This window comes from Phoenix dactylifera, chromosome 6 (genome assembly GCF_009389715.1).
Source record: "Phoenix dactylifera cultivar Barhee BC4 chromosome 6, palm_55x_up_171113_PBpolish2nd_filt_p, whole genome shotgun sequence".
NCBI classification, from domain to species: domain Eukaryota; kingdom Viridiplantae; phylum Streptophyta; class Magnoliopsida; order Arecales; family Arecaceae; genus Phoenix; species Phoenix dactylifera.
In genome coordinates this window covers 83,069-101,017 of record NC_052397.1, presented here as the reverse complement: position 1 = coordinate 101,017, position 17,949 = coordinate 83,069, and the positions used below count along the sequence as shown (strand labels likewise).

The following is a 17,949-nucleotide window of genomic DNA, read 5'->3' as shown; positions in this document are numbered from 1 at the left end:
AATATATTTAAATATAGTCTTGTGATCAAAGGACTAGATCTAGCGAATAATTGGCTAGCTGGATGTTCTTGCCCGTGTGTTTTAATGAAAGAGAGATGATTTGGAGAAGGAAAAAGGTTAAACCATTTTAAGTACCTGAGATCTTTATTGATTTTACGATACCGATGATTTCAAATGTGCAGCAGGATCCTAGCTTCTTTAAATCTTCAAAATATTAAACATATCGCCATTTAGAAAACTTCCATATTTGCTTTGATCCCCCCCAACTTCTAGCTCCTTACAGTATGTCCATTTGCAAAATGTTTTTCTACTAATTGATGCAACTTTGGCTATAGAACCTGACTGGAAACGTGGGTTAAGAAGCAGAAATAAGAAGTCTGCTTAAAAGGAAAAAGGAAAAGAATGTTGCATTAACATCCACTATTGAGAGCCATCAAAGCAGGGTTAAAGTCTCTTGCCATAAGAAATCCTACCCAATTTCTTACAAAAGCACAAGAAAACATATTCTAATTGAAAATTGGCCTCATTACCAAAAGAATTTTTCCTTTAGCGACGAACTACTGAAGAATGGTAGTGATCTGTAAATTTATAATTTAAGAAAACTAATTAATTGTCACATGACATCTTAATCGGATCAGAGTTATTTGCCAACATACGTTGGATTCATCGAGGATGCCGATGAAAATCTGATGGTGGGAGCACAAAAGATCTAGTTTTAAACCAAAATTAGGATGCATTCTATAACCTATTGCCTGCAATCGTTTTCCACAAAAACAAAAGTTTTACGAGAGTCTTCTTAACCACAAATCCTTCAGATATGTGACAAGAAAAGATGCCAAATTGGAAGGTCACATTTGGATTGCATGTTTGCAAGGTTTGCTGGCTTTGCATTTGCAACTTCTGCAGGCATCGACATGCTCGGCTACCCAGATGCAGCTTACATCGCATACGCCAAGTGCACCATAATATCTACGTGCATGCATTAGAATAACTACAAATCTATGATCTAAGAACAACACCAGACTCTTTATGTATGAGAATGTAATTTTTTTGCCAAAGGGACGTGAGAAGGAATGGTTTTTGTGTGCATTGGGCCTAATAGTCTTAAGAACCACCATTTTTTTTGTATTTTTTTTTTGCAGTGTCTCAAGGACCACCACTTGAATCAACTGAACACTACTGAAAAAAAAATAGGAACTTTATTAGAGCCTTAAATCATTTTGCTGGCATTTGATATGCTTCAGTGGACCGGCTAAAGCAGGTTAAAGCAACAAATCTCCCACACGGTTCATCATTAAGACTACCCACTAATCCAATGGTCCATCCAGTAGTGGGCTGGTCCAATCTCCAAACAATGAATCACTGGAAGTTTTAACTATAGAAGTATTGTTATTTGTCTGCGAAGCTCCTAGCTTTAAGAAAGGCTATGCACATATCAAATAAGAGAAACGCATCATGGAGGATCCTTTTGGGATGCTCTTCCGGATTTTGAGGGCAGTGGCTCGAAACACTTTTGTATCTTTCGGCACTAAGGGCAAATATGGGGTTAAAGAATTTATATAATACAATTAATCTAATATTATTTCCATCTTTTTCTTTAATCTGATATCATTGCCCTTAATCCTTTTGTGCTATATTCCTTTCTTTCCTTTCTTGCTTATCCATCTAGTCTTTCTACCTAACACTGAAGCTCCCAAAAATAAAAAAAGCCACAAGAAAGCTTGGTTGGATTAGATGCTTGCGCTTATCCTGCTCTAAATCACTTAAATAATCTCATGCCTTTCATTTGTACAAGAATGCCGACTGAGACAATCAATTATTTCGGATGCAACTTGAGTAAAGAGCCATGGGCAAACTCGAGAGTTCTTCAGGTCATCCAAAACAGTGTAATTGCTTGTCTAATTTTAACGATGGTCAGATCCCCATTTGCCTCGAGAAACTCTAAATATTTAATTTCAGTTGATATTCTCGCATCACACTATAAAGGGCGACCATCTTTTTAAAAGAGGAATACCCTCTCTGGTAGAGTTACTCGGCTCCAAATGCTGGGCAAAACGCCTTTTTTGTTTTGAAACCGGAACCTACTACATTTTGAAGGAGCATGGCTGCAAGTCTGCAACCACTTATCTATTACTTTCTTACAAACTTGTGCCATTATCTGGTTTGTCGAATTAAATTCAGCTGCATCCTTACCACATGAAAACAAAGTACAATGATCAAGTCATGGTCGCAAGTTGAATATTTGAGAATAACGAAATTAGGAAGAAAGGACAAAGGTTTGGGAAAAGAAGTAGATGTATTTTAAAAATAAACTATATGCCATGGAAAACCTCCATTGACTAACATGAATTTCAAGAATGATCCTTGAATTTTCAATAATTTACCAAAACATTGTTCCTAATTAGTATCCAAGCAAATTCACTACCTTACTGAGACCAATCTCGGGATCTAGCTTCGGTTGCATGAGGAATAAAGTTTCCTAAGGAGCTTGTTTTCTAACGGGTTTGGCTAGTCAAGGAAGGACTCTTATTTCGTGATTTCCGGGCTAAAGACTTGATTCGGATATTACAGCACCATAACACATTAGGTTTGATTTATTAGTTTATGCTCGGTTTGCCTATCATTTTTTTTAAAATGTCAGAGAGTGCCAACCGATATTATTTCAATTGGTTGGCAGTAATCTTAGTGCTCAAATCCTGGTTATATTAATGCTATATAATTTTTTTGTTTTCATAATGTTTCAAAAAGTGTTGCCTTAAAAAGAATGGAATGAAAGAAGAGGATTTATGTTGCCTGCTCTGATTTAGAAGCTACAACTCGGCCAATTAACATCATATGCTTAGCCTAATTCCTTCTTTTGCTAAAAGAAAAGAAGAAGAAAAAAAGCACACACAAGCATGCCATTTATTTGCAAGCACCTTTCTGATTTCTGGTTTAACTTGTCACTCTTCCCATCGGAAACAGGAAGGCCTTTTCCTTCAAAAGAGCAGTCTCCTATGGGTAAACTATAACATTCTTGCTATTTCCATAAGTTCAACCAATTTGCTGCATTGGACCTTCCTATGCAAGAAGAACAATAATGGATCAATAGAACATGGAGCCCTCCACAAGATGTAGTGCAAGAATGATCACCACAAAGGAAAAGAATTTAGGACTTCTTTAGTTCACGGGAAGAGAATAGGAAAAAGTATAGTAGACAAAAAAAAAAAGAAGCTCATATTTGATTGGAGTTTTCAAAAAAAAGAGATGAAAAAGTAGCTTTTGCATAAAAATAATTTCCACATTTCATAAAAAACAAAAAAATATGTAAGACACTGGAAAGTCTGATTTCTATGGGGTAGACATTAGATTTTTTTTTTTCCAAAAGTATTCTTAAACTTTTATAGAGAATAGGGTAAGATCTTCTTTATTAAGAGCATAACATATATTAATTTTTCAGCAAAATATATGCTTAATCAAATATAAGCCACTCCAAAATATGTCATTTTTTCATTGTCAACTAAATATACAGCAATTATTTTTTTAGACTTCATGTATACAGACATAAGCTTTTCTAAAAAAATATATCAGCTAGAAAATTTTTCTAGCAAACTAAACTGGGTCGCTGAAGCAGGATACTGTACACATTCGGGCAGTCCGGGACTCCGCGGGTATTCATTAATTAGGCCTGTCTTGGCCCGGCCCAGGTAAGTCACCACCTTGCGTGGATGCGTTCCGAAAATGAGTTCTAGCTTTTATTAGAAGCCCGTACTTGATCTGTAGCCCAACTTTGTTAGGCCCATCCTCACAAGAACGGGGACGGCCGGACGGGTCGGTCTTTGTCCACTTCCAGTGCTAGTGCACATGTGCCTGCCCGCACTGCAATACTTGCGTCATATCGTTATTTTTCTTGTTTCAAGGTCCGCTCTTTCTTCGTTCTTAGCGCCTTTTCAAATTTGCGTCGGGTAGGGGAGGTCTGCCGTTTTGAGTTCTCGCATCAAATATTGGAGGCTCATCAGTTTACCGTGTACTCCATCGAATTTAAGCCATGTGGCAGGATACGATTTTCCGAAGTAGCGTTTGCTGTTATGAGGAGAAGAGCGGCGTTCCTCTCGCAGTAGTCAGACGGGGACCAAACCTCGTTCCCGTCCTCCCGCCGTTTCCTCTTCTAAAATTATAATTACTCTTCTCCCCGTTTTCAGAGAACGGCAATCGAAACCTAATTTTGGTCAACTGCAACGCCGATCTCGAGTCTTTTAATTTATATACTAGGGAGATAGGAAGAGGGATCAATCCAGGTCTGCGTGGCGATCGGCGCTTCAGTTCTCGGTTCGCTAGCTTCCGCTCTTCCCATTTCCTTCGGTAAATCTGAGAAATTTTTGCTTAGTTCTGGATTTAGAGGTTAAGTTCTCCATTTTTGCTGTTAATTATCTGGATTTTTGGAAAAAAAAAGATATTCGTATTCGGTCATGCTTTCTCTCTCAAAGTTTGGTGTTTTTTTTTTTTCATGCTAGATGTCTTTATATTTTGATCCTTAATGCTGATTTAAGGGCCAAGTTTTGGGTGGGCGCTGGATTAGTTGGATTTCAGGAAGTCTAGAGTATCGGCAACCAACAATTGGATTGCTATCATCGAGGAAATTTGATGCGAATTTTTAAGAAAGAAAGTCACCCGCGTTGGATTGATTTCGAGTCAAGAAGATCCGAATATCTGCAGAAGGCTTAATTAGTCCTAGGAATAGATAGATATAGGAGAATTTCTGCAAGGTTCTGGAGCTGTAAACCTCAGTCAGTCTTAGCTCATCGTTTAGCTGCTTTATTAAAATTCCTAGCTTTAATGCGACGAGTCTGTCGTTCTGCTGTTCCAAGGAGGAGGAGGAGGAGGAGGAGGAGGGGAGAAGATCGAGCTTAGGGAAGATAGGATTTTGGTAGGGGTTGTTGCTCCCCCATTCCCTTATAATTAACCCACGTCGAGTCGAGAATGGGGACGCAGCTATGCATTCGCAGGTGCAGATTTTCTAGGATCATGGCCGTAATGCAGATCATTTTAGGCGTGTTTGTCATCCTTATCAGCGTCGCCGGCCTCCATCGTTTCCAGTTGGCTGGCTTCTTCTTCCCCAACGAGGAGGATTCCTCCCAGAGGTTCCATACCATCAAGGAGGGCTATGCCGACTTTGACCTCAAAGCCCTCTCCGACCGCGTGGAAGACGTCGTCTCCCAGCTGTCGGAGCTTCAGGACAAGCTCGACGCCACCATCCAGAAGACGGACAGGGACAAGAAAGGCGGCGCTGCAGCCCGAAACATGACGCGCTCCGAATTCAGCCGGTTCGTTCAGGAGGAGGTGATCCAGCCCCTCTACAGTGCCCGCATTGCCCTAGGGCTAATCCGAATTCCGAAACCCGACACAGCTGGATTCAATCCCGGGTCTCCAGTGGAGGACCCTCTAATAAACTTCTTCACGGTGGAGGAGATCCGGAAGTACATCACAGCCAAAGGCAACAAGAACGGAAAGCTCAGCAAATACGGCACGAACAAGACCTACGGCACGATCGGCCATGCTTGCGTTCTCATGAGGAAGGAGCTGGAGGAGTACATGAACTACGACATCGGGTCCTACTGCAACGACGATTGGCATTTGGCCCAGAAGCTGATGCTGGGGGGCTGCGACCCCCTTCCTAGGAGGCGGTGCTTGGCCCGAGCTTCGAAGCTCTACCAGCGGCCGCTCCCGATCAACGAGTCCCTGTGGACCATGCCGGACGACCGCAACGTTCGGTGGAGCAGGTACCGGTGCCGGAACTTCAAGTGCCTCTCGAAAAAAAACCCGAGGAGGGGCTTCTCCAGGTGCACCGGCTGCTTCGACTTGGAGGAGGAGAAGCTCAAGTGGGTCACGAATGCCTCGCTCGCAGACTTCCTCATCGGCGATGTGCTCGCGGTGAAGCCCGGGGAGATCAGGATCGGGCTCGACGCCAGCATCGGAACGGGGAGCTTTGCTGCGAGGATGAGGGAGTGGAATGTGACCATTGTCTCGACCGCTTTGAACGTGGGTGCTCCATTCAGCGAGGTGATTGCACTCAGAGGATTGATCCCGCTCTACGCCACGCTCGGCCAGCGGCTGCCATTCTTCGACAACACGATGGATTTGATCCACACGAGCGTGTTCCTTGATGGGTGGGTCGACCTCCAGCTCCTGGATTTCATCCTCTTTGATTGGGACCGGGTGCTGAGGCCTGGTGGCCTGTTGTGGGTGGACAAGTTCTTCTGCAGCAGAAAGGATTTGGATGAGTATATGTACATGTTCCTGCAATTCAGATACAGGAAGCATAAGTGGGTGGTCTCCTTCAAGTCCAAGGAGGAGGTATATCTCTCTGCTTTGCTAGAAAAGCCCCCCAGGTCTCTATGAGCTCCGCTCTCTACTTCTATGGCAGCCCTTGCATGACACATATATCAACCTACTTGTTAACTGCAATTTGCAGCTCCCATCCATTTGATCGTATGTTTTCTATATAGAAATAAATCAGAAGATTGTATTCTTGTTGCATCTCTCAATAATTCCTTAATTTTGTCTAGGGCCTTTTTCAAGATTTTATTGGTGGATTTCTTAAGAGTACAGTAACTCATTCAAGGACTTGACGCATTGAGGACTGATAGATTTGAAAGCTTCATTCTGGGGTTTGATTTTCTCCAATTAAAAGTCTTCTCTAATTTTTTTTATTTTTTATTTTTGAAAAAACCATGGTCCTGCGCCACTGGCCCTCGGATGTATATTATCTGCTGATGCTTGTGGTGTACGTTACATCAGGCTTAGGAGCCTTCTTTGCTGTACCCAAAAAACCATTCTATACTTCACGCAAGCCCAAAAGACCATTCAGCCATGGAAAACTCTTTCTATTTGCCAAGCTGGGCGCGGGCATGAAACATATCCATATTGTAGTTATTAGCGGAAAATGGAGTGGCTGTGGGTTGCAATTAAAGGAACAGGCATCGACCATCGGTTTTGACTCCTTTCCACCGACGGATTAGCAAATATTTCCAGGCTTTAATTGCATGTGAAAGCTGTATCAAACCTTAGGATGTAACATTCTGATAGTGATAGAAAATGCAAGCTGGTTTTTACTTTGTCGCCCATGCAATGCCTTTCTATTATATTACATATATTGGTTTCATTTTTTTTTTTTTGAGATTAAGGGAGGCGAGATATATTTGTTTCATTGAGTCAGATAGATATAACTCTTACCAGCCACCACTCCCTTGAAGGGTTTGATTTTTCTTGTTCCTTTTTCTCCCTGCTGCTTTGTCAACAAATACAGCCCCTTTAAACCTTTAATCGAGCTGTTTTCCCTATGAAGTCTGTTTCTCTCGGGAGTTATTTACATGGAAAGGTAGAAACGAAGTGCAAATACAGTAAAATTATCTGCTATTCGATTTGCTATATAGTACATATATTAGATGCATGGCAAGATTCTCGCTCTCTTAAATTGAAATTGAAAGGTGTCAGCATTATTTCCTCTGAAATGAGTTTTTGAGTAACCTTAGCTAGGATATCCAGCTAGAGATCAGTTTGACAATGTTCTAAATGCTGAGTGAAAAGTGAAGACTTTATTACAGCCAAATACGAGACAACCTCCCCTGGAGAGGATAATGGTCACTTGTGTGGGTTAGCATACACATCATCACTAGGACAAGGCATTGTTAAAAAAAGCTTCCTTAATAAAAATGGTAGAATATTTATTTATTAATAATATAAGGAAGGATAAAGAAACGGAGATACATACACAAACATAGTATATTTCTCACTGTATTTTTTTTTCCCCTGAATATACATGGTCCTCCAAAAGTTGTATAATATGATGAACAAGAAAGAAGAGATTCTTTGTAAAGCCAAGAATGACTGAAAAATAACCTTCACAACCCACCTCAAAAAATATTTAGGAAAAAAAGAAGAAGAAGGAACTCTCTCATATGTTCTAAGGGCATCTTAGGTTTCTTCCCGGACCTCCATAGTAAAAATAATTTCCCCAAACCCTGTTAATGCCTCCTCGTATATCATAGCAATTTGGATGGTCCGCCAAGACTCGCAGGTTGGGCACAGGAATCAAACTATTGTCCCAATCAACAACTTGCAAATTCCGGAAGTAGGCAGCCCTACGGAAACCTTCTCCGGCAAAATGCCCACTGCCCATTTGCGTTGATGTGTGGATTCCTGATGGCCGAGTATTAACAATCTCTCCACCAAATTGCACCATGCTCGCATGCCCTGCTAAGTGGCTAAACAAGAATGAAGGCCAGTAGCCAACCAGCATCCGCGGTCCAAACTCCAGCCACCAATGTCCATGCTTTGGATCCTAGTTATTGCACATACATATCTTGCAACTTTAGTACACTAGCAGATTGTTACTCCCATGAAGATCAGCATTCCATCCATATGTTGTTGTTAAGGAGATTAAAAAAAAACAAACAAGAAGGATATTATAAATATTGTATGGAAGAAAATATAGAGAATCCATAAGGAAAACGTCCAAACTCGTTGAGGAGGATAAAATTTGAAAATAGAGGGTTAAAAAAATTTGCAACAATTCGGCATCCTGTAAAGTTTTACATTGGTTGTTTGTCGAAAAAATTTTAAATTCTTTGATTAAATTTTTAAGATGAGGTTTTGAATTGTGATGGAGGAAAAAGAGAGCCTGCGTCATCCCACGATGGTCTGACGGTAGGGTAGGCAAAGGTGAAAGGCCACCATATTCACCCACCGGAATCCGGATGCTTGGATTTCGGTACCACCACCACCACCACTACGTGGCGGGCCCCCTATATTGGCAGGGGTTGGAGTCGTACAATTTATTTCAGTATGAAAGACTGATGACCATATCATCATCGAATGGTAAGTAGTATGGGTCCCGGGGCAGGGAAATGGAAGCACCGTTTTATTTCTTAATAAAAGCCAAGCAAGCATTCCGCCGCGACCGAACCTTGTGCGGCCACTCTGGTTTTGGTTAACCCTCGAAGCTGATGGCGGTGGTAAATTAAGCCGATGTCAGAGGTTGGAGAAACTCTTTAAATTCCACTACGTATTTATGGACTCCATTGTACACCTACTTGGCATATCCGTCATAAATTTCATAGCTGTGCATAATATGATAATATGTTTAGTTTAGATTTACCTTCCACACTAGCAGGCTGATATCGAACTGCCCACCATTATAACTTGATTTTGGTGAGATAGCTGCTCCAATAGCAATCTTATTATTTGTTTGAACAAAGCCGGAGCACAAGAGGTTGTAGCATCCAGTCTCTCGGTATGCATCCGTCTACATTAAGGGAAAAATATATAATATATTTAGCCTTAAATTTGATATCTAGTTACTTCAGTTGAATGATACTGAAAAAGATAATATAAAAGAATGCAATATGCTGGTATGATTTTCTTTTTTTACTTTTAATTTTCTCTCATGCATGTTTGTTTTTTCTTTTCTTCTCTCGGTTCATTGAACAATGAAAAAAACAAAACAGAATAAGTTGTATATTGTGACTAAATCTAAGTGGTTTAAGGTCCAGTAATGTACTTACCGTCCAATAAGTGAAGAACCTGGGATTATTATCCCCGTACAGCTCTGGGCTGATCTGAAAATAGTCGAGAAAAAAAAAAGGCATCCATTATTCACCGAACTCGATCGAGTCAACCAAAAACAGAAAAATATAATATAGTAAATGCACAAAAAATCACTATAATTAGCAATTTCTAAAAAATAAAATATAATTATAGAAAAATAGCCAATTAAGCGCCTTCCGGAAAAGAAAATTCATCCCTGTCATCCTCCACCGGCTGCTGGTCTTCCACTTCAACTTCTCTTCCAGCAGTCCAACATTCCCCAAATTAAAGAATTAAAGAAAAAACCCTATTTTTTAAAAAAATTCTTTAAATTACAAGAAATGAAACCTGAGTTTTTTCATAAAAGCATCCCAATGCAGAGAACGCTAATTAATTTATATTATCGAGAAGTCATCTGTTCCCCAGAAAACTTAGAAATAACTGCATTTGCCCAAAAAAAAACAAAGAAAGAAAGGCAACGGGAGTTTGCTTAAGCAATGGAAAGCTATTTTGTTTACTGCACCAGCTATACTCTTCAATAGATTTGGTCAGCAAGATATTGCAGGGATAGCACCCTGGATTTTGTTGGTTCAGATTTTCCAAAAAGATCCGGATCCATGTGCATTGTGCATGGGAGCCTGGACATATACTAGTGCATAACCCCATAAAAAAAATAATAAAAAGAAAGAATTTGTAAAAGTTAATAAAATATAAAGCAATCCAAAAGAGTTTTTGAGTTCACCTGCCATCCAGCTTCAATGGTGTTGAGATCATTGCCAAACGATCCAGAGATGACCCAGATTTGCGACAAGCTGAACTCGGATGGACTTGTTACCCTCGGTGCCCACACATTCAAACTAGCTTTTGCACCATAATACTGTTCTCCCGTAGCATACCCAACCGCATGCTGTAACCATGATGTATCTATAAATGTCAGCCAAGCATTAAAGATATGAATGCCTTTCCGGAAGTCCACCAAGGTCTCATATCTAGGCATCTAGATTCTAACTAATCTATCATAAAAAAACAATTACCAGTTAGCCTTGTGCTTGCGAATTCCTTAAGTTAGGTCAAATAGAAGCTACATATGCGACAACTCTGCAGTGATTAAACAAGTTTAGTCAAGGGTCTCATTTTGGTTCCATCTCTGAAGCTTCCGTAGTTGCACATGAGGGCCTTGTCTTTTTTTTTTAAAAGAGCATGGTCTGGTGTGCAGGTTATGGCATTCACCTATGAATCCTAACCCGTTATCTCGTTGCAATACAGGGATCTAGTCCCATCATACATCATGCAATATGAGGGGAGGGAGAGAGAGACAGGCTCTGTTTTAAAACTCTTATTCCAAACGGGTCTTTGTTATGAAATCCATGTTTTGACTAAAAACCAAAGCTCTCACTTTGTTTTCTCCTTTGGGAAAAGAACTATGGTGTTTTTTAGCCCTTCAGGTACCAGAACTTCCGTTCTCCACCAAAAAAGAAAATGCAAAGTAGAAGTATTTATAGAAGAAGAGGCTAAATTTACCGAGGGAAAGGAAGTTATTATAGAAGTTATCTGCATATCTTTCTGTGGAAAGTGGATGAAAAATGAAAAAAAAATTAAATTAAAGATTTTTTTTTTGGTTCCTTTTAATTTGAAATTTTGAGTGATTAAACTTGAGAAGATCATAACCATGTGTGAGTTCAGTTGGGCTGACCTCATGGCCGCTGCTCCTGGAATCGCGCCGCACTCTCCCCGCTGGCTTCCTTCCAAATCTCCGAATGGAGGTAGCTCTCAGTATATCTTCCTCCGTTGTCCTCCTTATCGGTACGGTTCCTTCCGGGCAGGATTCACGAGTAAGCGTCCACGCCTGGAAGGTGTCATCCACTGCAGCCGCAGCTGTCTGAATGTAGCCTTTGGGTCTCTCAGGTGGATCCTGCAAGTAAAAGATCACCTCATCAGCATAAATTCCCAGGTTGCGAAGACTCATCGGAGAAAAATCTCAGCTACCAATGGCTTCTGCCCTTTCAATTTTGGATGATCAAAAGCTGGTTGGAGGTGAGATGGAACACAGTCTATGAAATCGCCATCAGGACTCTGCACATCGGCAAAAGCTCAAGTCATCATGAGCCTCCCCTGGAAGAAGAGAAGAGAATAAAGGGAAGGAGCGAATGCCTTTATTGTCTTGAGCGAAGGCTTGTTGAGCCTTCTTATACGGGCTCTGATCCTCCTATACTTCAGCAGTTCCTCGCCGGGCCGAAGCGTGCTGTTTGCCGCCGACGCCGAGAGGACAGGACTGGTGGCTGCCAGGAGTAGAAACACAACAAAGGTGGCAATGATTGGCGGACGCTTGCAGCAGCTAGAAGCCATCCCGGGGGAATTTTGAAGCTGGAATCCTCCTTCTAGAGCTCTCCGTATCTGCGGACATCGGCGTGGTTGTCTTCTTCTTGTGTGCTCATATGACCCTTCCCTTGGCTTTGTCCAGAGGCACACCAACTCCCACTTGCAAGCAACCTTCCCCCCCACTAAACAGAATAATTATTCATGGAACTCAATCCACCACCAGCTACTCCGGCTCTCCTCTCACCACTTCCAATGCTGAGAAACCTCGCAATAACTATAGACCCATCTCTCCCTCCCTTTATATTTTATCTCCCAGTCCCTCTCTCTCTCTCTCTCTCTCTCTCTCTATCTTTCTCTCTCCCAGGTCATCTTCAAATACCATGATAGTGGGCTCTGACAGGCAGAACTTCCAGGCATGAGCTAAAAAAAAATATGAAAGGACTAATTGGGTGGGGTTTTTTAGAGTTCCCTCCATGTGGCCATGGGGGGGCAGCAATAAAGGGGGCGGGTGCGTTTTAAAGAGGCACCAGTTGTTTTTACTATTTTCTTCTTCTTCTTTTCCTCCCGAATCATGAGTTTTATTGGTAAGGTGGAGAAAGGTGGGGGATTCCAGCCCTCCAGCACGTCTTACGGGCCAGCAAACAGCAATCTCTGGCTTTTATTTTTCATCTCTTTTATATCGTTTTTTGTGGGCATGTCCCCGTTCCCTTTCTTTGGTCGCTCGCAGAAGTGGAACTTGGACTTGATTCTGGCCTTCTGAGTTCCCCCTAGTTCTTTACACCCTTTCTCCGTTTCCTAGATATTCTTTCTCAGTTGAGGTGGTTTGGTGGCTCTTACTAACAAACCAAAGCTGGTTCACATGTTGTCTCCGAGAAATAAAATCGAGTGCGGTCTCTCTAATCCTTTTTGACATAAACAACTCTCCTTGCATGTTCTAGTTTAAGAATTTGTACAACTGATGCAGATATCTCCGTCACCTTATCCTTCTTCTTCTGTCTTGGTTACGTGGGTAATTTTACTGCTAATTCTTTTTTGTTCTAGCTCTTTTTCCAAGCGAGCGGAATTTATGGTCGGGGTACACTTCCTTTGTCTCTAGCTCATGACGCATTAATGTGATGCTTCCCATCTTATTCATATAGAGCAAAACGGGAAGATTCATATCCTTGTCCGCTAAATTCAACGGATTTCTTCTACCTCTTTGGAGGTAGAAGTGGTGTGTAGTTGTTAATTACTTCCGTCACATAATCCTTCTTTTGCGCCAAAGGTACAGTACTGGTCCCATCACAGCCACCAAACCTTATCCCATTCTACTCAATCTATAAACGAATTTAAACAGTTAATAAAAATTAAGTGGTTTTTTATTTAACTACTCAGCAAGTCTTTTATGTAGTCTAACCGTACTATCTTGCTATTATGTTCCAGTGGGGTATCGTTTAGAACTGTACGCTTTACGAACAGCTTCAGAGCCCGGAACAGGAATGGCAATGGGAATGGGAACAATTATGGTAATAGATCTTAACAATTAACACTAAATATTTCAAATCCGGGAATTGGAAGCAAGACATCAGCTTTTGAAAAGGGTACTCTTAACGAAGTTTAATATTTCTCATTCTGAGTTTGAAATCTATGTTAAAGATGTGACTCACAAAAATAAAATTAAAAACTTTCAAATTTATTTATTTATTTAATATATATTGTGATAATAGTTGACCTTTTTTTAAGTTGTGCTTGTTTCGTGCATAAAAGCAAGAGACTTTCTCCGGCCTTCGTTGGTGGATATAGCACCAATAGACCATGTCGCTCCTTTCTACTCGTTTTGGCTCTCTCGGTGCTTCTGTTGATATGTGCAACACATGATGCCGAATCAGCTGATATTTAGATTACACACGTAAGCCCAGCTCATAATGGCAAGTTAATATAATAATATAAATAAAATCCTAAAGTATCTATGTTTTGGGTCCACCGATGTGGGGCCTTTTTCTCAAGTTCTTTTCGTAGGACCTGGCAATTATGCTTGCCACTTTTATCTCCTCTCCTCCCCTTTATTTTGTTCCTCTCCCACAAAGCCCACTCACTGCGTCAGCAGAATTCCCAAAAAAAAAAAAAAAAAAACAGAGCACAAAGAATATTGCCCCGCAAAGAACCACTCTCCTCTGTCGTAAGGGGGGAGGATCAAGGTATCTCAGTGGAAGCAATATATTCAAGAGTTGGGATGGAGAATAGATTCTAAACATATTACACAGAAAAATACGGAATAGAAGCACAGAAAAATTAGGCTTGCCAGTCTTCTTTGTCAGGATGTCAGACTTTACCGAACAGTTATTGCACCATGATCCATTCTCTCATGTGAGGAACTTGATATAATTAATTTCACTACATTAATTAATTAGAAAGAGATCAATTTGATGAAGCATGGGCATGACATGTATGGCATACGAGCGAAATTGTTTGTTAAGAAACCTCTAGGAGGACGGCTTCAATATCTTCTTTATTGGAGGGGACAATCTCTAAGCGGGCGATACTCGAGTCGTAGAGGAGCTTAAAATAAACATGCATCGATCCCAGGGCATGCGTACGTACGTACGTACGTATGTGTATGGGCTGCATTCGTGAATACGTAGGCATGCCGCAGGGATTCTCCACTTGGAAGGATGTCTACCGGGGTGGGTATCAACTCATTTATTTTTTTATTCAGTGGCATCCTTTTCTATGTAATCAAAGATACAGTTCCGAGCGCTGGGTCTATACTTTATACGTGCTAAGTCAGAGGGGCATTCGAGAATATGGAGCTAAACCAGGTTAATATATAGGTGGGGTGGAGCTGGTAATGGATCATTAATTTACAAGGGAGTAGCTATATATGTGATTATTTATATTTCTTTTAGCAGATACACAGGGCTTCAGAGGAGATCTAAGGGGTGCAATTATTGGTGCTAGAGGGCACTAAGATTGCAAACAAGATTCCCTTTATAGATCTTGAGCTATTATATTTTCTAATGGCTGAGTCATTTATGCAGGCTGAAGATACAGCTGTGGGCACATGCAGGGAAATTTTTTCTCGTGCTAAGCACTTGCAGATGAAAATTAATGAAGACATTCAGGTAGCATCGACTTAACTGACGTTCAAATAATTTGGTCGACCCCTTATTGAAAGGAAAGCACTTTAGATAACTGATCCGAGCATAAAGCTACAGTGGAGAACGATCCTGTGAAACATGAGTGGAAAAAAATGTGGCTGCCAATACTTGGAATTGTGCAAGATGTCAAAAACATTAAGATAGCCCAACAGTTTGACACCAATCTCGTATTCTGATCGACTGGCGATGGTGTAATGTGATATTTTATCTTCATTGAGGTAAGTGGCTAACGATGATTTGAAACCCACCAAAATGTGAGGGATCGACAAGAGGCCACTTAGATTGCTCAACCCCATTGACCTCGCAGTGCATGAGTTGATCCGGTGGCTGCCGTACGTGTACCTGTTCAACTGCATTGAGTCAGTTGAGAAGTGAGGACCGACAGAGTAAGATAACAGGACACCTAATTCTTAGTATTCAGAGCATTGCTGACAACGGTGCAGCTTCTCTAGCCAGCACTTTGTCATTGTAAATTTGTCTTGAGGAAAGAAACTGAGCGCCAGGTCCGAGCAGTTTTTTACCACAGCGGTGATGTCAGCGGACTGGCAGCGTACTTTCATTACCCTTATACCGAAGCGGCGGGATGCTTCTGAGCCGGGGCACTTTCGACCGATTAGCCTGTGCACCACTATGTACAAGGCTACGGCGAAGATCCTCGCCACTAGGATGCGGGGCATTCTACCGAGGCTGATTAGTCCGGAGCAGGGAGCTTTTATAGGAGGTCGGAGCATATCCGACAATATCATGATTGCTCAGGAGTTCATATTTGACTTGGAGAGAGCCCCGATGAGGAGATGCTTGATGGGAGTCAAGCTTGATATGGAGCGGGCCTATGACAGAATGCGATGGGAGTTTGTTCATCAGTCATTGCAGGGGTTTGGTTTTCCTGAGGAGTGGATTCGGTGGATCATGGGTTGCGTTAGGTTTCCATCCTTTGCCATTTTGGTGAACGGTACGCCTTCTCGCTACTTTGTGCCTGTGGGAGGGCTACGACAGGGTTGTCCCTTATCTCCCTTATTATTTATTATCTGCGCGGATGCACTATCCAGAGTGTTGCGTCAGTCTATGATTACTCAGGAGTTGGGGGCTTATAGGCCTGCGGTGGAGGGTCCATCGATCTCTCACTTGCTTTTTGCGGATGATTGTTTGCTGCTAGCTCGTGCGACACGCCGGGATGCTAGGGCTTTGGGCAGGATTCTACGGGATTATTGTGCCATGTCTGGTCAACGGGTTAACTTCTCGAAATCCGTAGTTTGCTTTAGCCCGTCTACCAGGCAGGTGGTGAGACACTCCATCAGTGAGATTTTGGGGGTGGGTGAGCATGGTGATGTTATGAGATACTTGGGGGTCCCGCTCTCAGGCCGGCGTTTGCGTGGGAGTGATTGCTCCTTCCTGGAGGCTACAGTCAGACAGAGGATGGAGGGTTGGCAGTTGCACTCATTATCCATGATGGGGAGGGTCACTTTGGCTCGGTCGGTACTCTCTTCGATTCCCATTTATTTGCTTTCCCATGCTTTTATTCCAGTGTCAGTTTTGCGGTCCATCGATCAGCTGGTTAGGAATTTCATTTGGGGGAGGCAAGGTGGCAGGGGCGGTATTCATCTGTTGGCTTGGGAGGTGGTGTGCCAGCCCACTAGATATGGAGGTTTGGGGGTGCAATCACTGTTGGTACGGAGGGAGGCTTTAGTGGCTCGTCATGCTGCTAGGTATGTCTTGGAGCCTGATAGTATGTGGTCCTCTCTGATGAGGGCCAAGTATGGGGCTTTGGCTGCTGGTGTGAGAGCTGGTCGCCGCCACTCCTTCGTATGGCGGGAGATGTGCGCCAGAGCTGGGGAGGTTCTACCGGAGATCAGATGGGCTATAGGTGACGGTCGCTCCGTGGATGTCCTGGAGGATTGTTGGGTGACTGCAGTGCCGATCAGCCGTATGCCGACCTTGGTGGACTCGGTGCGTCTGGCGGGCCGGAGGGTCAGTGATTTGTTGGATCCAGATGTGGGCGGATGGAGGGAGGGGCTGGTACGAGAGGTGTTTCGGGCGCAGCTGGCTGCGATGATTTTGGGTCTTCCGGTGCCTTTTCAGGGGGAGTCTGACAGGTTGGTTTGGGTGCCGTCGGGCCGATCACAGGTGCGAGCGAGGGATCTATACGCCCTTTTCAGTAGAGAGTCTCCTAGACGGATGGAGGGAGGCTGGATTTGGAGGATGCGGATTCATCCTCGGGTGGCGCTATTTATCTGGAAGGTGGCTTGGGGCTGCCTTCCCACCAGGAGTGTGCTAGTCAGGCGGGGCATGAGGGTTCCTCAGGAGTGTGTGGTGTGTCCGGATATTGAGGAGACCATTCAGCATGTGCTTTTGCAGTGCCCTAGGGCTCGAGAGATATGGAGGTCGTCTCCAGCACCTATTCCCCACTCCGTAGGGTCGACACAGGATTTCATACAGTTACTGCGGACTTCGGTTCGGAGCCCTAGGCTGGTGGAGGAGGGCATTATTAGGGCATACCTGGCCTACCATATCTGGTTGGACCGGAACGCTCGTTTGTTCGAGGGCAGGAGGATCTCGGCGAGGATGGTGGCAGAGAGAGCCGTGCTTCAGGCTGGGGAGGTTCTTTCTTGTTTTGGCGAGTCTTCACTTGGGATGACTAGGGACATATGGGATACCCGCAGTGCTGTTTTAGCGCCCAGGTTTGCCATTGTGTCTTGGGTACCCCCACCCCCTGGTTATCTTAAAGTGAATTTTGATGGCAGTGTGGCGACGGACAGGAGGTCGGGAGGGGCAGGATTTGTTATCCGGGACCATTTTGGGAGTTTGGTGGCAGCAGGAGGCTGGGGCACGACGGGGCTCACGGTCGTTGGGGCAGAGTTGTGGGCTGCTTGGGCGGGCATGTCCTATGCGCGGCAGGTGCTCGGGGCTAGCCGGCTGTACCTTGAGGGGG

At 43.0% G+C, this 17,949-nt stretch overlaps 2 protein-coding genes across 2 annotated transcripts; one reads left to right on the top strand and one right to left on the bottom strand.

Moving 5' to 3' along the window:
- Positions 1 to 4,121: 4,121 nt before the first annotated feature.
- LOC103703787 lies at positions 4,122 to 6,564 on the top strand. Its single transcript, XM_008786769.4, has one exon. It carries the CDS (start codon positions 4,960 to 4,962, stop codon positions 6,376 to 6,378), a length of 1,419 nt encoding a protein of 472 aa, XP_008784991.1. The 5' UTR covers positions 4,122 to 4,959; the 3' UTR covers positions 6,379 to 6,564.
- Positions 6,565 to 7,685: 1,121 nt separating this feature from the next.
- Positions 7,686 to 12,217, bottom strand: LOC103703788. Its single transcript, XM_008786770.3, has 7 exons — positions 11,716 to 12,217; positions 11,551 to 11,637; positions 11,258 to 11,476; positions 10,307 to 10,471; positions 9,543 to 9,596; positions 9,137 to 9,283; positions 7,686 to 8,320 (listed from the first exon to the last, which is right to left on the bottom strand). The coding sequence occupies exons 1-7, from the start codon at positions 11,908 to 11,910 to the stop codon at positions 7,943 to 7,945; spliced, it is 1,245 nt and encodes a 414-aa protein (XP_008784992.1). The 5' UTR covers positions 11,911 to 12,217; the 3' UTR covers positions 7,686 to 7,942.
- Positions 12,218 to 17,949: the final 5,732 nt, after the last annotated feature.